Here is a 26685-nt window from a genome sequence, read left to right as displayed (position 1 = left end):
ACTGGATTCAGATGGCTCTGGAGAAGTGAGGCTGGTGACCTGCATAGCCCTCCATCACTCAAAACAAAGTTAAGTGCAAGTCATGTCGTTATTTCTCTGATGGCATGATCTTCTTCGGCAACAAAGGACTGTCACCTACACACCTTGGGACTGGTGCTGGACCACTCTACTCTCTCACATAAATCCCACAGGTTTTTTTCCATTGACCTTCCAGTTTGTCCTCAGCATTTTGGGGTTGTGAACTCTGAAAACTGTCAGAAAGATTCATTCCCCTCCAAGGCCTGCTCAGGTCCTGTGCTGGCGTGGTCCACATTGGACTGTGCTCTGCTCCCAGTGTAGTGGGATGGACATTTCCTGGGACCTTCCAGGCTGCCTTCAACTGGGAAATTTGCTTCACTCTGTCATCCTGTGGGTTCTGCAGCTCCAGAATTTGTTTAGACACGCTTTTTTTACAGGCATTTGGTTCGGCTTGGGGGGAGTGCTCTAGAAAATCTGTATTGTTACTCTGCCATGTAAAATGAAAGAATTGTAATTGCTTTGAATCTATGAAGTAATGCTTCATGGAAAGCCTCAGTCTTGGATCACTCCTACCATCTTCTGCCTTTGTTCCTACACATGTGCTGCTGAATGAAGGAAAAAATTATGCAGCTGTTCTGACTCTGTCCATTATAAATTTATGTTACATAACCTCATCTAGGCCTTCGCTGCTGCTAGGCAATCTTTATACACTTCTCTATCTCAGCTCAATATCCACTCACCCCCAGTGGTGCTTCTAAATCTTTTTCACCCTTCCAAAAACCTCCCTTGACTTCCCCTGCCCTTGCCTTTTCTACTGAGTTTCTTGCCTCCTATATTTTACTGAAAACAATTGAGGCCATTTGTCAAAGGCTCCTTGTTGTCTGCTTTTCCTCATTTCATATCACTCTACCATTATCTTTACCTTTACCTTTGTCTTACTCCTCCTTTATCCCTGCTAAATGAATGGCATTTTTTTCAGTCCTCATCCTTCTTGACCTCTTCGTATTCTTTATAGTGGTCATCACTTTTTTCTCCTTGATAACTCTCTTCTGTCTCAGTTTTGATTGCACAGTACTCTCTTTCCACACCTAGATTATTTTAATATTCTACTGGTTGATCTGCAAGCCCCAAGTCTCTTCCCACTGTAGTCCATCCTTCATTCAGGCACCAAAGTGATTTTCCTACAGTGTATATAACTTGTTTGTACATGACTGTTTGCATGTTCCCTATTATTAGATTGTTAGCTCCTTGAGGGCAGGGACTGTATTTTGTCTTTGTATTCCCTAGAGTTTAGCACAATGCCTGGCACATAGTATGTGCTTAATAAATTTATTGACTGATTAATTCTGCATTTAGCTTAGATTAGGTGATCTCTAAGGTTTTTTCATATGATGATGTGACGTTTCCTCTCTTCTTACTGTTAACCTTACTGTTAAAAGTATATACACTCATATGAACACATCTATACATGTGGTGAACCCACTTTTATTACTGTTTAAAATCATATTATGTGTACTTTATTATGTTCATAAAATTAGATTTTGGTAAACAAGTTTGTACCAGTAAGTGTAAGATGTCCTTTGGGACCTTTTACCTTTTTGTTTGGCTTTTTTTTTAGTAGAAGAATGAAATATATCATAGTTTTCGTTGGAAGTGTTAGTTGGAAACAATTCTTAGTTTAGAAATAGTCAGCTTTCTCTTATAGAAGTGATTAAAAGCTGAAGAAAAGCTACTAGTAGATGAGGAAACTTGCTTGCCTTAACTTGACCAGGTCTTTGGGGACATGAACCTATTCCAGAATAGTTTTAACTTTGAGTTTAGAGATTTAAGATGAGCTATAGCAGGGCTCTGTGATAGCTTGTAAAATTGATAGATGAGAGTTATATTTATAACTAAGTATTTATATTTCTATAAATCATACTATAATTGCATAATAAAAATAGCAACTAATAACTCTTTAGTGCTTATATTAATGAGTTCTATTTTTAAGTCATAATTTAGTATTTCACATTTCTCCCTCAGTCAAGCATAACTATGGTTAGACCGAGTTTTTGAACTATCAGGCCACAGCCATGTCAGGTATTGTATACTAATTGAAGTTTAAATACTTGAGAAAATAAACAGTTTCATTACAGCAATCCTTTGAACTAAAGTTATGAAATGATTATGAATATTATATTCTTAAAGACAGATGAACAGAAACATAAAAGTAGTATGTCACTGTTGGTATCTGCATTATATTCTTATGTACACACACCTTATTCAGATAGGGGAAATTCGGCAAAAGGCTACAACTGATTCTTTTATCTAGTAAGATTTAATCTAGAGTAGGTGGAGTTTCATTAAAGTTGTTTGATTAGACAGGAAAATGACTACCAAGAGTAAGGAAGTTGAATGAAAAAGAATGAAGATGTGCCTAAGATTAGAGGATCTAGAATATAGGAGAGGATGAAGGTTAGATTTTCTGGAGCTCCTTAGTGAAAATTCTCTGAAGCCCAAGATGAAACTCTTTCACTTAAATCTACACTTTAAATGTATTTCTGAATTATAGCATAGTCAGTGAATGAAAATAGCAATTAAATCTTTCTATTTTTTTCCTCAGAATTTCAAACTTCTTTTTGCTTTGTACAATGGAAGAACAGTCACAAAGCATGCAAGGGCCTCCTGTTCCACAGTTTCAGCCACAGGTAATTTCTAAGTAGGGGAGGGGAGGGATTAAATATTAAATATAAAAGTACATTTACTTTTGTTTTTACTATTGTAAAGCAGCCTAAACCATTATTTATTGTTACTTTTGGTTATGAGTTTAATGATTTATCATCCATATTTAATTTCTGTCTAGAAGTATGAGAAAATGTTAATTTTCAGGAAATGCTTGTTATTTCATAAATTAAAAATAAAATTGAAAAAAGAAGATAAGTAGACTTAGGCTTTTAAAGATGCTTGTAGAGGTTTTTAAAGGGGGTTGAATGGCTGTATATCCCATGATTCACAATGTTTTAAGAATTTATTTTTCCTTTGATTGCTGTTTTAGTCAAAAGGATATACTTGTCTTATGCTTCTCCTTTTGCAGTCTCGTAGGGTTTTCATTTTTTCTTCCAATATAGAGTATCCCTTGCTCATTTAATTTGTAGATTGCAAAAAATCATGAGAAAGTCCTAGACACTTGGCTTTAATCAATATTGACTTTTTTTTGTAAAGAAAAATGAGGATAGAGAAGAGATTTGGCATCTTCTATTCAAAGTGCCTCTTTAAGGTCTAAATAAACCTGGTCAAAATAACATTTTTGCCCTTAGTAGGGCTGACCCTTCATTTTTTACTAAATTCAGATCACATGGAACTAGGGACTCTTTAAAGTCTGTAAAAACAAGGTAACACTTGAACCATTTTCTCCATCTAGTATTTTATCTAGTATACAGTTGTTTTTTTTTAAACTGAGGAAAGGGCAACATAAATCTCTAGTCTTAAATAGTACCAGTATTTGAAAATAAACATGGCTTATTTTTTAATGAAATTTGTATTTTGTGTCACCATCATGAGTGATACTATTGGCATTATCCTATATTATTGTATCCATCAGTTAGAAACATATTTCTGTGCTTGTCATTTGAGGCCATTGGTATTTTGGACATTCCATTGCTTTGTGGGACTATTTAGTAGAATGTAATGGAAAGGAAACCATAACAATTATGTAGTTGATGTTATGATTTTTTGAAATTCACAGTTTTTCACAGCCCTATGTTTCAAAGGAAAAAAACCACTTTCATTTTTGCCTCCTACTGACTCACCACCTGGGAAAGGTCGGAGAGGCAGTGGGGGGCAAAAATGAAAGTAATTGTTTTCCTGTGAGACAGTGGGCTGCCACATACTCTACATTTCACAATTAGAGCAGCAGCTCTGCATTTCTTTTCCCACTGTTCCTTTACTTTGCACCCCCTGCTGTTGCTCCTGTGTGGGTAGGCCTGGTTCCCTGTTGGAGGTAGGCAAGTGTCATCCCAGGCTCTAGCTGCCCTCTGGCAAGTGGGGGAGGGGGAAGGAGTCTCAGCCCTTCGGTATTTGTGCTGATAGTAGGAGACTGTGAAAGAAAGATTTCCTGACAAGAGATACTGGAGTTATTTTTATTATGTCTTTGAAGAATGTTACTGTCCTTAATAGCATTATTTTAAAAGCCTGTGACAGAACAGCCTCTGCTCTTGGTTGACAATCATCTTTTGTTTTGTTCCACACCATTGGCCTGAGTAATGGAGGTGATGTGGCAACATATGGTTAGCTGAGTGACTTTTTTCATTTTTGTAATGTGTCTATATCTTGACCATAAACAGAAAACTAAGAAAGGAATTGTATTTTGAGTATCAAACATCAGTTATTTGCTATGATAACGAGTGATGTGTATTTTTGGTGTATCCTTTATTTTTCTTATGCCAAAGACCTGTGTTGTAATTCTGTCACTCTGTAGCCTAATCTGTAATGAAGAGCTAGAGTTTCACTTTTGCCACATTTAGAAAGTGAGATTTATTCACCCAGCCTAGCATTGTACCTGCATTGTCTTGAATTTAACTTAGGAAGCGTTCATCTTGGAAAATACTCACACACACGTATATAAAATTGAAGAATTTACTGTAGATAGACTATCTTGACTAGTTCCTTTATGTTTTCAAACCTTAAAGCCAGGTGTGTGCTAAAGGCAGCTTATACTGGCTCTGTTGTTAAATTTTTAGTGTGAGCATTTACACCTTGGAAATTGGCAAATGTTACAAATCAGGACTTGATTCAATACTTTGTTGACTGTTTGAGAGAAAATGTTAGTAGTGTACACACACACACACACACACACACACACACACACACACACACACACCACACCCCCCCCTTCTTACCCTTCCCTTCCCCCCCCACCCCCACTACCTTAGGAATACTTCTTTGTGGAATCATGACTTGAGTGGTACTTGCCCTTCTTAGCAAAGAAATGCTAAAACATCAATTTTGGGGGGACATTTATCACTGTTTGGAGCCAAGATTTTTGAATTAGGAGTGCTATTTCACAGTCTTTATTCTAGCATATTTTTTGTTTTGACTAGGTAGGTGATTTCATTGGTGGAAGGAGCTCCAGAAGAGGATTTTCTGTTAATGCAAATAAGCAACTTTTCTATTACTTCTGAATCCAGGTCATGGAGTTCACTTTCTAGTTGGGAGAACTGAGCTCCAGAGAAGTTAGGTGACTTACCTGACTGAGATCATCTTGGTAGCCAATCTGTATCCAAACCTGAGAGCCCTCAGATTCTGTGAAGCTAGCTTCCTATCCATTATTACATGTTTCCTTTAACATAATACTAAATTTTTAACTTCCTTTAATCCAATTCTAAATGTTTTATAATTATAATGTAAGTGGATTATAATTATAATATAAGTAATTTCTATTAAAAGAAATTTATGTGAATGGATAGATTGGAGGATTCTTCTTTTTGTTTTTTTTTTTTCCGAAAAGAGACTTTGAGTAAGCTATCTCTAGAACTGGGGATATTTTATCCTTACACTAGTTTCCTGGGGTGAAGTATCCCAGACCAGTGCATAGATAATGTTTCCTACTATTTACTATATCTTTCTCCAAAATTTCTCAACTTAAAAGTATTGAGAATCCTATGCTTTCCTTTACCCAGTGAAGGTTTCAGTTGCTGGAAATAGCATTAAGTTCAAAGAAGTAGAGGCCCTGCTCTCTCTCTGCTTTCATACACCTGTAAAGCATAGGAAGGGGGCGGGCCAGAAACTGATAGTCAGTATGGTGTCATTTCATGTCTCATGCTGTGTAAGAAAATTTGCATTGTAGTTTAAAAACAAATTCAGTCTCTTATATACTCAGAGCCCTGAAGTCAGTCAGTTAGTAAACATTTTGTATACACCTACTGTGTATCAGGTATTGAAGTAAATGCTGGAGTTACAAAGAAAGGTAAAACATAGTTCCTGCTCTCAAGGAGCACATGGTCTAATGGGGAGACAGCATGTAAACACTAAATATGGTTGGTTGGTTGTTGTCCTTCATTCTCAGAAAGGACCAAAATGAAATCACCATCGTAAAGTGAAATTTCAGTGTGTTGCACTGTGGCTGATCAGACCAATACGAGCTCAGAATGCTCTACCACAAGTTGGGCACAGATAGTCCATATGAATATTGGGATGAACATCCCAAATTTGCGCATTCTGTGTTTACTTTGTGCTGTCTCAATTCTGCTTTGCTCAAAGAGCACAGCACCTTTTCTTATGTGGGAACGCCCTGCCGAGCGATCCTGTGCCAGTGTCTCCCATGTTGCACAGTCAAATCCAAAGTTCTTGAGAGAGACCTTGAGAGTGTCCTTGTATCGTGTCTTCTGGCCACCATGTGATCACCTGCCCCATGCAAGTTCATAAATATAGTCTTTTTGGCAAGTGGACATTGGCATTCATACAGCGTGGCCAGTGCATCAGAGTTGCACTCTCTGAAGCATACTTTGAATACCTGGCAGTTCAGCTCGAGCAAGGACTTCAGTGTCTGGTACCTTATCCTGTCAGGTGATCCTCAGAATCTTCCCAAGACAGTTCAAATGGAAGTGATTCAGTTTCCTGGCATGGCACTGGTAGACTGTCCATGTTTTACAGGCATACAACAATGAGGTCAGGACAACGGCTCTGTAGACCTTCAATTTGGTAGTTAGTCTAATACCTCTTCTCTCCCAAACTTTTCTTTGGAGCCTCCCAAACACTGAGCTAGCTCTGACAATGCGTGCATCAACCTCATTGTCAATGTGTACATCCCTGGAAAGTACACTACCAAGATAAGTGAACTTATCCATAGCATTCAAAACTTCTCCATTTGTTGTAACTGATGGTTCCACGTATGGATAGTGTGGTGGTGGCTGATGGAGCACCTGTGTTTTCCTGGTGTTAATTATTAGGTGAAAATTAGCACAGACAGTAGAGAATTGATCGATTCTTTGTTGCATCTCAGCTTCAGAGGCTGCATTGAGTGCACAATCATCTGCAAACAGAAGATCATGGACCAACACTCCTCCACTTTGATCTTGGCTTGTAGCCTTTTCAAATTGAAGAACTTACCATCAGTACAGTAGTTGACCTTGATGCTGTGTTCATCCTCATTGAAAGCATTTGGCAACATGGTTGAAAACCTCATGCTAAAAAACATGGCAAACACACAGCCCTGTTTCACTCCATTGGTGATTGGGAAGGCATGAGAGCTTTATTCATTATCCAGAACCTGGGCAAACATGCCAGCAAGAAATTGACGTACAATATTGATGAACTTCTCTGGGCAACCAAATTTTGACATGATTTCCATAAGCTTTCACGACTGTGTCAGAGGCCTTGGTCAGATCAACAATCATTGTGTAGAAACCTCTGTCCTGCTCCTGGCATTTCTCCTGGAGTTGTTGGGCAGTAAACACCATATTGACCGTTCCTCGGCACTTTCTGAAGCCACACTGACTCTCAGGTATATGCCCATCTTCCAGGTGAAGGATCAGCCTATTAAGGAGGACTCTAGCAAGAATTTTGCCATCAAGGACTAAGAGAGAGGTTCCCCTGTGATTGTCACAGGACAATCTATTCCCTTTACCCTTATAGAAATGGACAACGGAGGCATCCTGGAACTCCTGGGGGATAACCTCCTCTTGCCATATAACCTGGAAAATTTCAGTCAGCTTTTGTATGAGCAATGGTCCCCCTACCTTGTAAATCTCATATGGAATAGAATTAGCACTAGGTGCTTTGCTACATGAGAGGAGCCTAATGGCCCTCAAAATTTCTTCTTCAATTGGAAGTTCAGCTAAGGAGGGATTGACTTCAACCTGAGGTAAATGTTCAATGGCCTCAGCATGGGTTGATGATGGTCTGTTGAGAACACTATGGGAGTGTTCAGCCTATCTCTCTAGGATCATGTCCTTATCACTAATCAATGTGACTCTATCAGCACTGAGTAGTTGTGATGCATCATAGGTTTTTGGTCCATAAATAGCTTTCAAGGAATCATAAAAGCTGTTTGGATTGTTACTGTTAGCATAAAACTGAATTTCATCTGCCTTCCTACTGAGCCAGGAATCCTGCATCTCTCTAAGCTTTGCTTGTACTTTGCTTTTGATGGAATTAAATGCTTCCTTCTTAGAGGTAGATGAACTATCCTCCTGGTAAATCCTATGGAGTTCTCATTTTTCATTTAGCATCTTTTGAATTTCCACATCATTTTCATTAAACCAGTTTTGATGTTTACGAGTGTTCTGACCCAGATGAGCAAATGCAGTGCCGTATACCAAATCTCTAAATGCTGCCCACTCCTTTTCTGCCCCATTGTTGCCAAATGTATGTTGGCTCAACTTTCCCTCCAAGTCAGCAACAAACTGTTCACTCTCAGAGAAGAGCTCTAATTTGTTGACATTAATTCTTCTGGTAGTCATTTTGGCTTGCTGCACTTTTGATGTATTTATCCAAGTATTTAACTTGGAAAGGATAAGTCTATGATCAGTCCAGCACTCTGTACCACACATTGCCTTTGTCACTCTCACATCTTGTCTGTCTCTTCTCCTTATAATCACATAATCTATCAGATGCCAGCGTTTGCTGCGAGGGTGCATCCATGAAGTTTTATTGCGTTTAGGTAAACAGAAGACAGTGTTGTTGGTGATGAGGTCATGTGATGCACAAGTCTTCAGCAGTAAATGACCATTGCTGTTGCTGTTTCCAACTCCATTCCTCCGTAGGACTCCCTGCCAAGTCTGGTAGTCTGAGCCTACTCTAGCATTAAAGTCATCCAGAATTATAAGCTTGTCCTTTTTTGGCACATTGATGATAAGGGTCTCTAGGTCTTCATAAAATTTTTCTTTGGCTTATTCAGGGTTTGTCATGGTGGGAGCGTAGGCACTGATGATGGTGGCATGGCGTTTTCCTGCGAGTGGCAATCACATTGTCATGAGCCTGTCATTTACTCCTTTTGACAGGCATACCAGCTTGCTGATTAGATTAGTTTTGATTTCAAAACCCACGCCAGCTTCACGGTGCTCCCCTTCACTGTGCCCACTCCAGAAAAAAAGTGTATCCAGCTCCAACTTCAGTAAGCTGGCCTTCATTTGCCAATCTTGTTTCACTCAGGGCTACTATTTGGATGTGATACCTGTTGAGTTCTCTTGCAACAAGAGCAGTTCTTCTTTCAGGTCTGCTGGATTTTGTGTTGTCTATTAGTGTGTGCACGTTCCATGTGCTGATGGTGAGTGGAATCATCTTTGTAGATGTTGTCGTACATTTTTTGTATTTCGACCACATGGTGGAATTCCCCGCCTGCTGTGGTAATCAGGTCAGTGTTGGGTAAGCAGACAATGTTTAGGGCACCTTTTCTAGCCCCCTTCCTCACACCAGGAGGTGAACAGCGAGATCCTTAAAAGGCTGCTCAGACACTCAGGGGGCTGCCAAGTCCCACTGCTGCTTCCAATGAGAAATGACCCTATGGCCTGGACCACCTGCATGCAGGGTCGTGACTACAGTTCCCTGTGTATCTGCACATGCTGCTTCATCACTTGCCTGTCGCCACAGGACTTTGAGGCATAATAGTGAAATGGTATGGGTGATGTCTTTTGATTCATGTGTAAATTGGATTTCAGTGAGACAGAGTTGCACGAAGTCATCAGCCTCATTTTTTCTTCCAGTCGTCATAGTCCAGTGGCAGGACAGAGTCAAGACAACCGGTGATGGCTCAGGATGCAGTGGATGACCTTAGCATCTTCCATGCCTAACCAAGCTCTAAGCACTCCACATTGCCTGCTTCATCTGCCTTCATGGCTGTTGGAACAAATTGTTCTCATCTGCCCATTCCACCAGATGAAGCCTTCACGTGCTTGGGGTAGACACCCCCCTAACTCGCCAATGGGTTTGAAAACCCTTGGTTACTCTCAGCCTGGTTTGACCTGTCTGCCAAAACAGTTTACCAGAGTGTGGCCACTGTGAATGCTGCAGCTTCTTGGAGCCACAGGTGAGAGTTGGGTGGAACAGGTGGACATCAAAGGTGGAAAGAGCCCCAAAAAGGGCTCGGCAGCCATCACATCAAAGATACTGGTACTGGTCCTGCCTGAACACACCCTATACACCAAAACACTAAATATGAAGAAGATATGAAAGATAAATAAGAAATAATCGACAGAGGGAAGTCACTTGAGTTTCTTGTAGAAGATGGTAATTTAGCTGGGACCTGAAGAAAGCCACAGAAGCCATGAGACAGAGATGAGGAGGGAAGACTTTCTAGACATGGAAGATAGCCAGTGAAAATGCATAGAGTTGGGAGGGAGTTTTTTGTTCAAGGAACAGCAAGGAGGTCAGTGTCACTGCATTCAAGTGTGTGTGCGTGTGGGCGCGTGCGTATGTATGTCCATCTATGTCTGTATTGGGGTTGGGGCATGGTGGTGTAAGAAGATAGAAGAAACTGGAAAGTTAGGAAGGGGCCATTTTATAAAGGACTTTGAATGCTAAATATTTGATCTTGGGGGGTGATAGGGAACCACTGAAGTTATTGTAAAGGGAGGGTGACGTGGTCAGACCTCTGCTTTAGGAACATCACTTCGGTAGCTGAGAGAAAGACAAACTAGAAAGGTGGAAAGACTTGTGGCAGGCAGACCAAGCAGCAGGCTATTGCAGTAGTCTAGGAGTGAGTTGGTAACTGCGAGCACCAGGGAAGAAGCAATATCAGAGGAAAGAAAGGGGCATATGCCAGAGATGTTGCAAAGACAGAATTAAGAGGTCTTAGCAATAGATTGGATATGGGGAGTAAGAGAGTGAGGAGTAGAGGATGACACTGAGTTTGCAAACCTGGGGGTAGGTTTGCAGTAATAAGAGAAGTTTGGAAGGGAAGAGAATTTTTGGGGAAAGATAATGAATTCAGTTTTGGACATTTTGAATTTAATATGTCTATAGGATAACTTGTTTGAGATGTCCAGTAGGCAGTGGGAGATGTGAGACTGTTGGTCAGCAAAGTGGTTAGGACTGGATAAGTAGATTTGAGAATCAACAACATTATATCATTGATGTTGATCAGATGATCAATAGTGATCATTTAGATGATCATTGAATCCATGGGAGCTGATGAGATTACAAAATTAAGTAGTATAGAGGCCAGGTCAGAGTTATGTGGGACACTTATGGTTAGTGCTTGTGAATGACTTAAATGATCTAGCAAAGGAGATGGAGAAGGAGCCCTATTACATAGGTAGGAAGAGTACCAGAATATCGTAGTTTCACAAACACTTAGAGAGAAGGGAATACTAGAAAGTGTTGACAGTGTAAATACAGAGAGGTCAAGAAAAATTAGAATTTAAGAAAGGCCATTGGGTTTGGCAGTTAAGAGATCATTGTTAACTTTGGAAAGATCTGTTTTGGTTAAATGACAAATGTTGGATGCCATAGTAGAGGGACGTGGTAGTAAGAGGAAAGGAAGTGGAGGTCCCTGTTGTAAAAGGCTTTCTCAAAGAATTTAGTCACAAAAGGAAAGAGAGATATGGGACTAAAGTAGGTTTGTGTGGAATGAGGGAAGTTATTTTGAGAATGGAGGAGACACAGGCATGCTTACAGTCAGGAGGAAAGTGAGAGAGCTGGGATGGTAGAAGATTCAATCTTCTGCAAAAGACAAGAGGGATTGTACATGTAGAAGGGTTTACTTTGGCAAGAAGGGCTACCTCTTTATGGGAGTCAGGGGTAAAGGTAGAAATAGTAGTGTTTCAGAGTGATGTGAAGTGATGAGAAGGAAAAAATGGAGCTCTTGGCAAATGATCTCTTTTTTTGAATAAAATATGAGACAAGGTTCTCAGCTGAAAAAGGATGGTAGATGGGGGAATTATGGGAGGTTTTGGAAGGATAAAAAGGTTTGGAAAAGCCATTTTGGTAAGTTGGATAGAATTATTTGAATAGGATAAAGGAAAAAGATAAAAGGATTGCCTTGCAGCAGTGAAGGCCCAATTGAGGTTATGTAACATATATTTGTAATGGATCCAGTCAATTCGATTTTGTGATTTTTTCCAGCTGCATTCAGTAGCATGTGTGTTGAAGTGAAGACATGGACAGTGTGAGTGAGCCATTGGCTGACACTTGCAAGGCAAGATTAGCAGTATAATAAAAGAGCAAGGATTTTAGAGAAGAGGTCATTGTGGAGTTGAAATGCCTCTCCAAGGGTTCAAGAGGGGAAAAAGAGGAGAATGTAGTTAGTGATAGAGTAAGATCCTGGGAAAGACCTGATAGATTGAGGAATTGGCGGTCATAGTGTGGATGAAGAGCAGAGTTTAGAGTTGTAAGACAAGAGGGTGACAGTAGATTGTAATCTGCTTAAGGAGATTTTTGGAGTTTGTGAACATGGAAGTGGTGTACTTGTAATTGTTGAAAAGAGTATGGCCATATTGGCTTGTTACTCTGGCAGAGTAGAGGAGTACATTGTGTGAAGTGAGTAAGATGAAGAACTGTAAAGCTAGGGTGTTTGAGGAATTATCAGTACCTTTGTCACCAAAGCACTGAGGAAGGAAGGGGAGTGTCCTGGAGATGCATAGATTCCAACTACCAGTATCATCAACTGAGTTGATGGTAGTATGGGAAGAACTTGGAAGTCACCATGGGAGTCACACAAATGAATACTGTATGTGGTAGAATGCTAAATAGAACAGAAAAAAACTGAAAAAAACCCATGCTGTCCTCCACTTTTATTCATATACTGTTGAACAGAGCTGGAGGGAATCACAAAACCAAGCAGACTGGGTCCACTGCAAATTGGTTAAATAATCTTACCTGGGCTGGTGTTGTAAGAATTTTCCAAATCCCCTACATGACCATGAAGTTGGGTAAAATGAATAAAAGTACAGCAAATGCTGGAAAGGGTGGCCAAGGTGGCTTTGGACAGAGCCAGGGCTCAGTGAGATCTAGAGACTGCTTCCTCTGACACAAGCTCTGAGACCTGAGGCAGTTCATTTAACCTCTCAGTACCTTAGGCAACTAAGACCTTAAGTTGCTCAAAAGATACTGGTGGGTAGAGCTTTCTCATTCTGCATTCTGGAGATCTGTTTACCAGTGAAATTACAGTTCCAAGTCAGCCATCATAATTTGAAACTCTTACTATGTGCTAGGCAGTATGGCAAAAGTTAGGCTTACAAACATGAGCAAAAAGGCCACTGACCTCAAAGAGCTTAAGTCTCATAGAGAATATGGAGTTTGTGGAGCATGAAGGGAGTACATTTGTGTGAGGGCATAGTGACAAAGTTTGGAAGGTCAGAAAAGCCAGGAGAGGAATGAAGAGTGGTTTACTTGAGCCTCTTACCAAAATGAAAGCCTGGGAGAAACCCAGAGGAGAAGTGGGCCACAAGGACACAAGTATGTGCCACAATGGGAAGCCCACAGACCCTGAAGGCAGTTCCAGGGTAAGAAAGAAGCTGTGTTGTGGTGGTGAAATCTAGAGTCTGAGGCAAAGACAGAAGAGAAATAAAGGTCCAGTCCCAATTTCCTTTTAAAAAAATAGTCTTGAAAATAAGAACCACAATAAACCAGCTTACTCACATTTTCTAAGTGTTGTATCTCCTGGAGGTTGTCCAGATTCCTTTGAAGTTAAGCCACTGGATTTAATTTCCTGAATATTTTAAGGGAGGGCTCAGTGTGACTTTATGATACTCTTTGATAATATAATTAATAGAAGTCTGTATTTCTTTATTTGCTTCCTTTCTCTCTCTCCCTTTTACCATACTGGAAAATAGCAGTTTACTTCCTGAGCCACTGGGAATTTGCTCAAAAGCCCTGTAGATTACTATAATTCTGGAGATTAATAAAGTTAGAATGGAATCCTTTTTCATTTTTCAAACAACTATACAGGAACTTTTATATATAATACCATTAACTACTGATTATAATGTTGCTTTGCTTTAGCTCTCATAAAAAGTACCTCAAAAAGATACTTTTGAACCAAAAGGACTTATTTATAAAGTTGTCTTACTTTTATTCCTTAATAGATAGAAAGAGAGAGATGCAGTGTAGTGGAGGGAAATGAGTGTTAAACTTAAGCATCAAAGGATACTTGAGTTTGTATCTAACCTCTGACGCTATCTATGTGACCATGGACAAATCATCTAACCTTTCTGAAACTTAAGTTTCCTCACTTGCAAAATTAAGATTGTACTACTTACCTCATGAGGATCAGAAGAAATAATGTATGCAAAACACTTTGTAAACCTTAAAGCCATATAAAAATGTTCACTATGGCATGAGTTCAGAAAAAAAAAATACAGTGAGGCTAATGTATATTTATTAGTCTGTCCTTACAAATAGTTTAAAAAAATCTACTGCCTCACATAATTTTAAAAATTTCCTCAGTTGTTTCCTTACTGGGTTTCATTTTGCTACCATAGCCAGTATTCTCTTAGTGAAGAAACCAATACAGCAAAATTTATGAAGCACGTAATATTGGATGCTAAGGAAATATAAAAATATGTCACCTCAAGGAACTTAAAATCTAGTAGGATGATGATACATATAGAAATAAATATTGTACACAGGAGAAAACAAGAGAAGAAAATCAAAGGTAAAAACCCATGCTGCCTTCTACACTCCTATCATATGCTATTGAACAGAGCTGGAGGGAATCACAAAAGCACGCTGATTAGGTCCACCACCACCACAGATTTGTTACGTAGTCTTAACTGAGCCCTCACCGCAGCAAGACAATACTTTTACACCTCCCTAATCAATTTGCTTTTCCATTCTTACAAGTCCCCTGTAGCACCCTCTGTGCTCACCTACTTAGATGAGGATCTCACCGCATATTGCATCACTGAGGCATCTTCCACTGCCTCTCCCTTCTCCTGTCTCACATGAGTTTGCCAAGGCAAACTTTTCAGTATGAAATCTTGATCCCATCCCTCCTGTCTGCTCTAGCAGATGGCCTCTTCTGTCATCCCCATTTTATTCTTCATTCTCTCCCTGTCTACCAACTACTTCCCTGCTGCCTACATGTACATGTATGTCTCTTCCATATTCAAAAATTCCTCACTTGGTCCATACATTCACACTATCATCCTTCATCTCAGTTTTCTTTTGTAGCTCAACTGCTTGAGATCTTCAATAATAGATGCTGTTGTTTCTTCTCTTCTAATTCTATTCTAAAACCTCCGAGTCTAGCTTCCTGCTGCATTATTAAATCGAAACTACTCTCTCTGAAGTTACCAATGATTTCTTAATGCACAAATCTAACAGCCTTTTCTCAGTCCTAGTCCACCTTGTTCTCTCTGCAGCATTTGACACCATTGATCATCTTCATGCATTTTCCTTCAGTTTTTCATCACTGCTCTTTCCTGGTAAGTCTTTCAGTCAACTAGCATTTATTAAATGCCTAGTATGTACTAGGCATTGTGCTAAGGTCTAGGGGATACAAAGACCTTCTTAGTTTCTTTTGATGATTCTTTATCCTGGGCACACCCAACAACCTTGGGTTAATTTGAGTTTCCCCAAATCTCTACCCTGAGCCTTCTTCTCTTAATATGTGGTTTTACTTGCTGATCTCCTTAGGTCCTATGAAGTCTGTTATCATTGCCATATAAATTTTTCCCAGATAAACATTCACAAGTACAGTCTTTTTCCTTGCCTCCAGCCATGCATCATCAGTTGCCTTTTGGACATCTCAAACTTAAAACAGAATTCATTATCTTTTTCCCCCAAATCCTGCATTCTTCCCAATTTCCTAATATTGTCTCAGGTATGATGAGGTTCTTATCTCATATTGCATCACTGAGCCATCTCCCACTACCTCTTCCTTCTCCAGACTCACATGAGTTTATCAAACCTCCTCTACCATTCCTTCCCCATTAGTCTTTATCCTGAGGACCTCATCAATTTACCAAAAAAATTGAGATAGTTTTCTGAGAGCTCCCTATTCTCCCCTCCTCATTTCGTATCGCTCTGATGGTGTTTCCTGCCATTTTCTCCTCATTCTTGTTTCTGATGATGACATGATCTGTCTACCAAGGTATTCATTCCCATCATTCTCAGCAGATTTCTCCCACCAATATCCCTGCTCTGATTGTCATTTTATTCTGATCTCCTGGCTCCTTTCCTGCTTCCTACAAAACTTCTCTTATCTTTAGAAAAACCCTCACTAGCTGCCTTTATGATGGCTAGCTATAAGCCTATATCTCTCCTTCCCTTCTCAGCTAAACTCCATATCTACAATTAATGCCTCCATTTCCTCTCCTCTTGTTGTCTTCTAAACTTTCATCCTTTTGCCTAATGATCTCAGCCAGTCAGTTACCAATGATCTAATTGCCAAATATAATGACTTCTTTTCATTCTTCATTCTTTTAGATCTGTCTACAGTATTTTACACTGTTGATCACTGTCTTTTGAGTACTCTATTCTCTGAGTTTTTGCAACACTGTTTGGTTTTCCTGCCTCCTTGACCGCTCCTTTTCAGTCTCTTTTGGTGGTTATCCAGGTAACACTGTTAACCATAAGTATTCCCTTCTGTCCTGTGCTTTCTTCTCTTTTCTCTCTTTATTATCTCACTTGGTGATCTCATCACCGCCCCCCCCCCCCCCCCCCCCCCCCCCCCCCCCGTGTGTTCAGTATCATCTTCTTGCATATAATCCCTAAATCTAATTATCTGGTCCATAGACTTGTGCACTTCACTCTGATTTCCTATCACTGATTGCCTGTTGGGCATTTTTAAATCAGATATCTTATATTCATCTCAGAATCATCTAAAAACAGGATTCAGTATTGGCCCCTCCTCCTCAATCCCCTTTCCCCGACCCTCCTGCCCTTTTCTGAGCTTACCTATTATTTTCCAAGGTACTACCATCCTCCCAATTATCCAAGCTTGAAATCTTATATCCTTGACTCCTCACTTGCACTCTTGTTTTACAGCTGAGGAAACTGAGGGCGAGGGAGGTTAATTCTCACCGCTGAAGGGAATATACTTATTGATGAGATCACAAATTCACCGAAGAATTGAAGTCTGTAAAGTATTAAACTGATTTTATTTTGTGGAGTTTATAAACTCAGCTCTTAAAAGAAACAGTCCAAAACTGCTGTAAATGATGACAGCATCACTAAGATAAGCCATACTTGTATTTTCTTAGAGTACTATATTTTTTTTCTTAAGGTATCTATCTACATTCCTTTTTAAATTTAATTAGAATATTTCTTATAGTTACGGCTATATAAGTTGCATGGGTTCTAATTTTAATAATCATAAAATAAAGATTCATAGTGAAAAAATATTCATAGAAAAAATATCAGATGTCTAATCCAGTACTCTCAATTTTATAGATGATTCCTTCTTTTCTCCCTCCCTCCCTTCCTTCCTTCCCTCTGCCAAAACCTTAAACCGAGTGCACTCTGACGCCCATACATTGCACAACAATAGGTCCCTGCCAAGCTCCACTTGATGGCTCTTTTCAGGACACTCCTGGCTTCAGAATGATTATCAATAGTAACTGTTGCTCTTTCCATCCCGGCTCCATTTACTTATTTTTTCTTTCTTTCTTTTGCTCTGAATGGGTATTACCTCACTCTAAGTGAGTACCTGACTAGGCCAAGGTTTCCCAGTGCATCCTGGGCCTTCTCCAGTCATCCTGATGAATATCTGGTCACTGGATCCATATGACTGTGGAGGAGAAGTGAGGCTGGTGACCTGCACAGCCCTCCCTCACTCAAAACGAAGTCAAGTGTAAGTCATGTCATCATTTCTCTGATGTCATGGTCTTCTTCGAAAATGAAGAACAACATAGATTCCCTTTCCAACACCTTAGAAAACACAGGTTTTTATTTTGGTGGAAAGAGTGTTGTAGGAATCTGTCAAGGTTAAGGGAATAGTGATCAGAAGATATCTATACATCTGTGTATAGATACATATACATATATGTGTGTGTTTTGAAAACTACTGCTTTCTATGATTATATCTGAAAAAACTTCTCAGACTTCAGGCATCATTTCTGAAACAAACTTTTATTTAAATAAAGATATAAAATAGACTTGGGACACCTAGCCATGACTTCATTTAAAAAAAAAAAGAGTAAAGCTCACCTATCCATTGATTCAGCTCCTGTCGTTCATTGTCTTCCTCATACAAATTAAAAACATTAAAACATTACATGGGACGAATGAATTTAAATAGCTATAGGATAAAAGCGATAAGGTGGAAAGTGTTTTCAAAGCATTTATTAATTTCCCGGTGCTTATTGTATTTAGAAACTTCTCTAAAAAGTTATGACTACTGTACATTTCCATCTTAAAAGATAACAATAATAGTTCAGTTCAACAGCAAGAAAAGTATGATATAAACTCCTTCAGGGCAGGGACTGGTTCATATTTGTCTTTGTATCCCTAGTATATAGCAGTAATGGGTATGGAATTAAATACTTACCATACTATATACTATACTACAGATACAAAGATGAAAATGATAATCATAATGATAGGAAATGATGATAATGATGAAAAGATATTTTTGAAGTAATTGACACGTGGTTTAAGTGTTACAAAGCACTTTACATTATCTCCTTTGTTCACTGTAATAGCCTTTTTAATTAAGTACAGGTTTTATTATACTCATTTTATAGTAGAAGACATTCAGAAAATTTAAGGGACTTACCCAAAGTTGTGCAATTAGTCAGGGGCCAAATATGAACCCAGGACTCCATTCAGCACACAGTATTGCCTCTAACTCCCTATTAGAAAGGGATGAGACTTGTATATAATTGATTATAAGTTAGAATGAAATAAATAATTTAGGAATGTCAAACAAGATACCGGGGAGGGAAGAGTTACATTTGGCTATTGGAATTAGGAGAGGCTTCATGAAGTAAGTGGTGCTTGAATTGAGAATTCAAGGGAAAAAATGTTTTTTTTAACTTTGCATTTAATTTTTTCTCAATTACATGAGATCAAAAATTTTTAGCATTTGTTTTTTAAAGCTTTGAGTTCCAAATTCTCTGCCTCCTTACTTTCTCCTCCCCTTCCTTAAGAAGACAAGCGTTTGATGGAGATTATCCATGTGTAGTCATTCAAAACATTTCCATGTTAGCCATGTCACAAAAGAAAATGTTGACCAAAGGAAACAAGAATAATAAAGGAAAAAAAATTATGCTTTGGTCTGCATTTATACTCCATCATTTCTTTCTCTGGAGGTGAATAGCATTTTCCCTCATAATCCTTCATAATTAATTTGTATTGTTGTAGTATTGAGAATAGCTAAATTATTCCCAATTGATCAACATACAATATTGTTGTTACTATGTACACTGTTCTCCTGGTTATGCTTATTTCACTTTGCATCAGTTTATGTAAGTCCTGATTTTGGATACTATGCCACTTGATGCATGTAAGTTTAGCATTAATATTACTTCATTTCTATGGTACCTTTTAGCAAAATGTAGTTTCCCCATTAATTTCTTTTAATTAGGTGTATTTTTGCTTTTACCTTGTCTGAATTCATGATTGCCACCCCTGCTTCTTTTCCCCCTCAGCTAAAGCATAATAAAGTTGTCTTCAGCCCCTTATTTTTACTCTTTGTGTGTCTCTCTGTTACAATGTTTCGGGTGTGTTTCCTGTAAAGAAAATATTGTTGGGTTCTGGTTTTTGATACTTTCTGCCATTTTCATTTTATGGATGAGTTTATCTCATTTACATTCACAGTTATGATTATTAATTATGTATTATCCTTCATCTTATTTTTTTCCCCTATTTATCCTTCTTTCTTTCTCTGAAAGGTTTCTAATGGAGCTGTGGAAATAGTCTTTCAGAAATGGAAGATGATAATAATAGCATTTATATCATGCTTTAAAACTTGCAAAATGCTTTATAAATATCTCACATGATTCTCACAGCAGAATGGGGGTAGGTGCTGTTATTATCCTTTTTAGAGATGAGGAAACTAAAACAGAGGGGCTAAGTGACTCGTCCAGCGTCACATACGCAGTAAGTTTCTAGAAAGCTCAATTTAAACTCAAGTATTCCTGATTCCAGGTTCAGCCCTCTGTTCATTGCACTACCTGTTTTAACAGTTTATGGATTATAGGAGAAAATAAGGCAAGATAGAGGGAATGGCTAGTAGCAAAGTACTATATTGAAGGGAAAGTATTATTAAATGTTTGTAAAGTCAAAATGAATATAAATAGAGAGCCTTGAGGTCTAGGATAAAGCATTTTAAAAAATTCTGTATATAGTAGGAAACCATTGAAGGTCTTGGAGAAGCAGAATGATGTGAATAGACCTCTATATTTAACATGATGTGAAAATGGGATTTAAGAGGAGTAGGAACCGGAAGTACAAAAGTCTGTACATAATAATCCATGTGAGGTCTACCCTGGGCATAGGAGAGGCTGAAGGGATGGGGACATTACCTGTTTGTGAATTTCAGGGTAGAAAGGAGGCTTCAGAATGAAGAGTTAGATTTGTAGGAGTCTCAGCAAATACATTCTTACCAACCCTTGATGCTATGCTCAACTCTTGTTCAGGCTATATTTCAGAATTATAAATCTTGTTCTTAAAAACCACTTTCATGGAGAGGGAATGTAATTGTGGAGAGTGTTAGTTTTGGAGTCAAAAGACCTATGCTTGAATCCTAGCTCAGATACTTATTGCATTTGTGACTTGGTCAAGTCTAGGCCTTAGTTTTCTCATATGTAAATTAAAGGAGGTCAGATCAGCTTTCAGGTGTGCCTTCCAGTTCTTAATCTATGATCCTAAATTAGGGATCAGGAAAGATCATGTAGAAATTACTGCTTTAGATGCAATTATTCTCTGAGGTGGAAGTAAGGAGGGAATGCATTTCAGGAATGTGGAATGGCCAGTGCAAAGGCCTTGAGAGAGGAGGTCAAGTACAGTATGTCAAGAATAGAGAGGTTACTTTGGCTGCATTGCAGGGTACAGTAGGGGTATTGATATACAATGAAGCTGGAAAAGATAAATTGGGGTCAGGTTGTGAAGGGCTTTATTAATTTATTTAGTTTTAAAATATGGTTTTATTGATATCTTTTTATATATCACCCGTATTTCCTAATGTATACCCCCTCTCCTCAGAGAGACATCTCTTATCGTGAAGAGTAAAATAGAAGAAAAAAGAAAAAATTCAGTAAAGCTAACTGATATATTGAAAGAGCCTGATGTTATATATGCACCATTCTACAACCATAGCATATTCCCTCTGCAAATAAGCAGGGAAATGTACCTTATGAAAGGCTTTAGAAACTAAAGAGGGTATGTATTTTATCTCAGACAGGCAGTTGAGAACCACTAGAAGTTATTGAAGAAGGAATCACATGGTTTGATCTTCCCTATCATCTTGTCAACTTTGGGAAAGATGGACTGATGTGGAGAGAGACCAAATAGAAGGTCATTGCAGTAGTCTAGACAAGCGATGATAAGGGTCTGATCTCAATTGGTGGCTGTGTGAATGGGTGCAAGAGGTTGGATGTGAGAGTGATTGTGGAGTTAGGAACAGCCAGATTTGACAGCTGATTGATATGTAGGATGAGGGAGAGTGAGGAGTTGAGAACAATATTAAAGTTACAAACTTGATAGACTAAAATTGTGATGGTACCTTTGAAACAAAAATAGGAAAGTTTGGATGAGTGGGTTGGGGTGAGCTCTGTTTTGGACTTGTTAAGTTTAAGATGTCTCCAGGATGTTTAGTTTGACAGGTCCTATAGGTAGTTGGTGATATAGCACTGAAGCTCTTGACTGAGATTACGTTAGATCTTTGAGTCATCAGCATCAAGATGTTGGGAACTAATGAGGTCACCAAGAGAAAGAGTACAGAGAAGTCAAGACCAGACCAAGGGCAGAGCCTTAGGGAACACCCTCATTTGGGGGCCATGATATGGATAATGATCCAGCAAAAGAGACTGTGGAGGAGTATTCAGAAAGGAGAAGAACCAAAAGAGAGTATTGTCGTTAAAACTCAAAGAGGAGATATGCAGGAGGAGAGGGTAGTCAACAGTATCAGATGCCATGAGAAGTTAAGGATGATTAAGAAAAGACCATCACATTTGCCTGTTAAGAGATCATTTATTTATCTTTGGAGAGAGCAATTTAAGTTTAGTAGGAAGTAGGTAGGAAGCCAGATTACTTAGGACTAAGTAATGAGAGGATAGGAACTAGATTCCATGTATGTAGAGACATTTTTTCCTAGGAGTTTGGCTGAGAAACGCCTGAGAGATTGGTGAGTTTAGTGAAGATTTTATGAGGATAGAGGAGGCTTGAACATGTTTGAAGACAGTAGGCAAAGAACTAGTGCATAAAAGACATGAAAGGGGATGAGATGCAAGTAGATGGAAGGAATATGAGAGGAACAGGTTCAGAATATAGGTAAATTTGAATAGACATTGTAAAGGGCACAATTGAAGCAATGAACAGAATTAGAGAAAGGATTAGGGATAGTTTGTTGCTTGGCAGCTGGTGATGAATTAACACAGGGATAGGGATCATTTCCATTCTCTTGAGTTTTTGGCCTTGTCCTATGACTATTTACAAAGTATGATGTACTATGGAAACATGACTTTTGAAGTTTTTTTTATTTCAATTATTATTACCCTCTACTTGATATATATATATATATAATGTGGAGATACACAGGTATGTGCCCAGTACTTTATTTTTAAAATGACCTTTTTCCCCAAATTACATGTCAAGACAATTTTAACATTCATTTTTACAAGATTTTGAGTTTCATATTTTTCTCCCTCCTTCCCTTCCCTCTTCTGAGAATGGTAGACAATTTAATATTGATTATACATGTGCTATCCTGTAAAACATATTTCCATATTAGTCCTAGTTGTGAAAGATGAAACAAATCAAAAGGAAAAAAATACCACCAAAAAGAATTAAAGTAAGTGAAAAAATATGCTGTGTTCTATGTTGAGAGTTCATCAGTTCTTTATCTGGATGTAGATAGCATTTTCCTTCATGAGTCATTTGTACTTGTCTTGGATCATTGTGTTGCTGAGAAGAGAGCTGAGTCACTCATAGTTGGTCATTGCACAGTGTTGCAGATACTGTGTACAGTGTTTTCCTGGTTCTGCTCATTTCACTTTCTGTCAATTTGTACTAATCTTTCTAGGTTTTTCTGAAATCTGTCTGTTCATCATTTCTTATTGCACAGTCATACTACATATAGCACAGCTTGTTAAGCCATTCCCTAGTTGATGGTGTCCCCTCAATTTCCAATATTTTGCCCCCATGAAAAGAACTACTTTAAACAGTTTTGAACATGTAGGTCATTTTCTTTCTTTTTTTAATGATCTTTTTGGGTTACAGGCCTAGTAGTGTTACTGCTGGATCAATGAGTTTGCACAGTTTGGTTGACCTTTGGGCATACTTCCAAATTGCTTTCCAGAGTTGTTGGATCAGTTCACAACTCCACCAGTGGTGCATTAATGTCCCAATTTTTGCATTTCTTCTCCCAGCATCTATCATTGTCCTTTTTTGTCATGTTAGCTAATCTGAAAGGTGGTAGCTCAGAGTTGTTTTAATTTGCTTTTCTTTAATCGAAAGTGTTTTAGAGCACTTCTTCATATACCTATCAGTAACTTTGATTTCTTAATCTGAAAACTGCCTGTTCATATCCTTTGACCATTTGTCAGTTGGGGAATGGTATGTGTTCTTTTAAATTTGACTCAGTTCTTGATATATTTGAGAAATGAGGCCTTTATCAGGGACACTTGCTATAAAGATTGTTTACCAGCTTTCTACTTTCCTTTTAATCTTGGTTGCATTGGTTTTGTTTCTACAAAAGCTTTTTAATTTAATATAATCAAAATTATCTATTTTACATTTCATAATGCTCTCTATCTCATTTGGTCATGAATTCTTCCCTTCCTCATAAATCTGACAGGTAGCCTATTTCTTGCTCTTCTAATTTGTTTATAGTGTCACCCTTTATGTTTAAATCATGCCCCCATTTTGACCTTTTCTTGGTATACAGTGTGAGATGTTGATCTATACTTAGTTCTTGTCCTCTTGTTTTCCAGTTTTCCCAGCAGCTTTTGTCAAATAGTGATTTATTATCTGAAAGTCTGGGGTCTTTGTATTTATCAAATACTAGGTTACTATAGTCATAGACTACTGTGTCTAGTATATCTCATCTGTTCTCGCTGACCCATCACTTATTTCTTAGCCAGTACCAGATAGTTTTGATGATCACTGCTTTATAATATAGTTTGAGATCTGGTATTACCAGACCATATTCTTTTGTATTTATTTTTCATTAACTTACTTGATATTCTTGACCTTTTATTCTTTCAGATGCATTTTGTTATTTTTTCTAGCTCACTGAATTAGTTTAGGTAGAATTGTCATTTCTATTATGTTAGCTTGGCCTACCCAGAGCAATTGATACTTTTCCAGTTGTTTAGATCTGACTTTATTTGTAAGAAATGTGTTTTGTAATTGTGTTCATGTAGTTCCTAGGTTTATCTTGGCAGGTAGACTCCTGAGTATTTTATATTATTTATAGTTATTTTAAATGGAAGTTCTCCATTTCTTACTTGCTGGGCTTTATTGGTCATCTAGAGAAATGCTGATGATTAATGTGGGTTTATCTTCTTTCTTGCAACTTTGCTGAAGTTAATTATTTTAAGTAGTTTTTTAGTTGATTCTCTAGGGTTCTCTAAGTATACCATCATATCATCTGCAAAGAGTTTTTATTTCCTTATTGTCTATTCTAATTCCTTTGATTTCTTTTTCTCCTCCTGTTGCTATAGCTAGCATTTCTGGTACTATATTGAACAATAGTGTATACCCAGTACTTAAAAAAAATGCTTTCCGCAATAATTCTGTCTCTTACCACTTTACTAAAAGTATCCTGTGATTACCTTTGACATTTTTAGAAATGTCTCGTCATCTTTTCTTAGTTATCATAGTTGTTAGCCTCTCTTGCCTTTGACACTGTAAATTACTTCCTGCTATATTGATGCTTTTTCCTTGGATCCTGTGGTTGAGTGCCTGGCCACATAACTGTCTTGTACTGAATTTCATGCTCAGGTTGTTAAAAGGCTTCTCTTCTTCTTTTACTGATGATTTTTCTTTCTACAGCTGTTTTAAACAAAGGAATTTTTAGTCATAGGATTATTACATTTAAAATAGTTCTAACAGTGAAATTGATGAAGAGATTTCAAGATGATATTTTCAAAACCAACATAAATCATTAGGTCTTTATGGAAAATATGATGGTCTTGGGTTCCTTAGGAGAGCTGATGCAGTGATTAAATCTAAGGGAATATGGTACTGAATATTGTCACAAATACTATACTGTATAGTTTTTTTAATTGAATTTTACCATATTTAAAGCAAATAACTTTTATTTTGATTGCTCGACAAATTGCAGAATATATTAGAGACTTTAAAAAATGATTGTCAAAATTTGCTAAACTAGTATCATTTTCAAAAAAATCTAGTTAATGAAAATAATAGGTAACATGAAAATTGTCCTTAAAATAGGTTAGCAAAAGAATTAAAATCCTGTTAAAACTAGTTTTATAGGTAGAGCAATAGGTAATACAACTAAGTGTTGATAATATACCTAGGAATTAACAGGACAGAATTTTATTTCTGAATATCCTGTTGATTTAGTGTTATGCCTTTCTTATAATTTCCCCCTAGAGAGTTTTCATTAGCATTACCAAGAATCATTTTATTGCTTCATAAATGTTCTTAACATTCAAATTTAAAACAAGTTACTTGTTAACGTAGTCATGGGAAATTGTTAATCATTTTAAGAAATTTTCAGTTATAAGGATACAGAGCATTAAAAAATGAAATTTTAATCTAATTATCAAAAGCACATGTGGTTAATAGAATAAAGAAAATGGAAGACCTGTAGAATTTAGTCCTAATTAATCTGAACTTCTTCAGATTAACTTGTTGATGAGTTAATGCTACATAATCCTTATGATAGCAAATGAAAGACTTAAGTTTCTTGAATTTGATTTCTCAATGTGGCCATAATCCAATTCAACTTAAAAAGCATTTATTAAACATCTGCTATAAACAAGACTCTGGGGTGAAATCTGATGATAGAAAGACAAAAACTAAAACTCTCATAGTCAAGGAATTTATATTCTGCTAGAGGGAATGAATCAATTGAGGTTGGGGGAAGGGAATAAGTATTTATATGGTGCCTACTGTGTTCCCAGCAATGTTTTAAGCACTTTATAAATATTATCTCATTTGATCCTCACAACAGCTCTTCAAGGTAAGTACTGTATTTTATAGTTGAGAAAACTGAGGCAAACAAACAAAGGTTAAATGACCTGTGCAGGATTATACAGCTAGTAAGTATATGAGACTTGTTTGAACTCAGTTCTTCTTGAATTCAGGCCCAAAGCTTTATCTACTGTACCACCTAGCTGCCTCTAGGTGGGCAAGGGGGAAATCAAACAAAGTTCTCTAAGAAGCTTTAGGAGAAGAAGAGTGCTAGCAATGGAGGGAGGTAAATTAAGACTTCACAGAGGCATTAGCATCCGAGGTGAGTATTGAAGGTACACATAAGGATTTTGAAATGTAGAGATGAGGAAGAAATGCATTTTAAGCCTATAGTTAAATCTTTGCCATGTTTATTAACAGCTTTACTTCAAAGGTAATAGTGTGAATAAGCTTACAAATATGCATTGAGGCAGAAAATGTCCC

General features: G+C 37.9%; 1 protein-coding gene across 6 annotated transcripts in view; it reads left to right on the top strand.

Annotated features, from left to right (window-relative positions):
* Positions 1-26685, top strand: part of NEK7 (NIMA related kinase 7) — a 203750-nt gene that overhangs the window by 63726 nt on the left and 113339 nt on the right. For 5 of the 6 annotated variants that reach the window (XM_072648296.1, XM_072648294.1, XM_072648292.1 and 2 more), the window contains one exon: positions 2621-2705. In XM_072648296.1, coding sequence (XP_072504397.1) covers positions 2649-2705 — 57 coding nt within the window. In that variant the 5' untranslated portion in view covers positions 2621-2648. Of the gene's footprint in view, positions 1-2620; positions 2706-17577; positions 17729-26685 lie in introns of those variants that run through there. The other variant, XM_072648295.1, reaches the window with a different exon arrangement.

Source organism: Notamacropus eugenii, chromosome 2, assembly GCF_028372415.1.
Source record: "Notamacropus eugenii isolate mMacEug1 chromosome 2, mMacEug1.pri_v2, whole genome shotgun sequence".
NCBI lineage: Eukaryota > Metazoa > Chordata > Mammalia > Diprotodontia > Macropodidae > Notamacropus > Notamacropus eugenii.
This window is presented reverse-complemented; position numbering and strand designations above follow the sequence as displayed.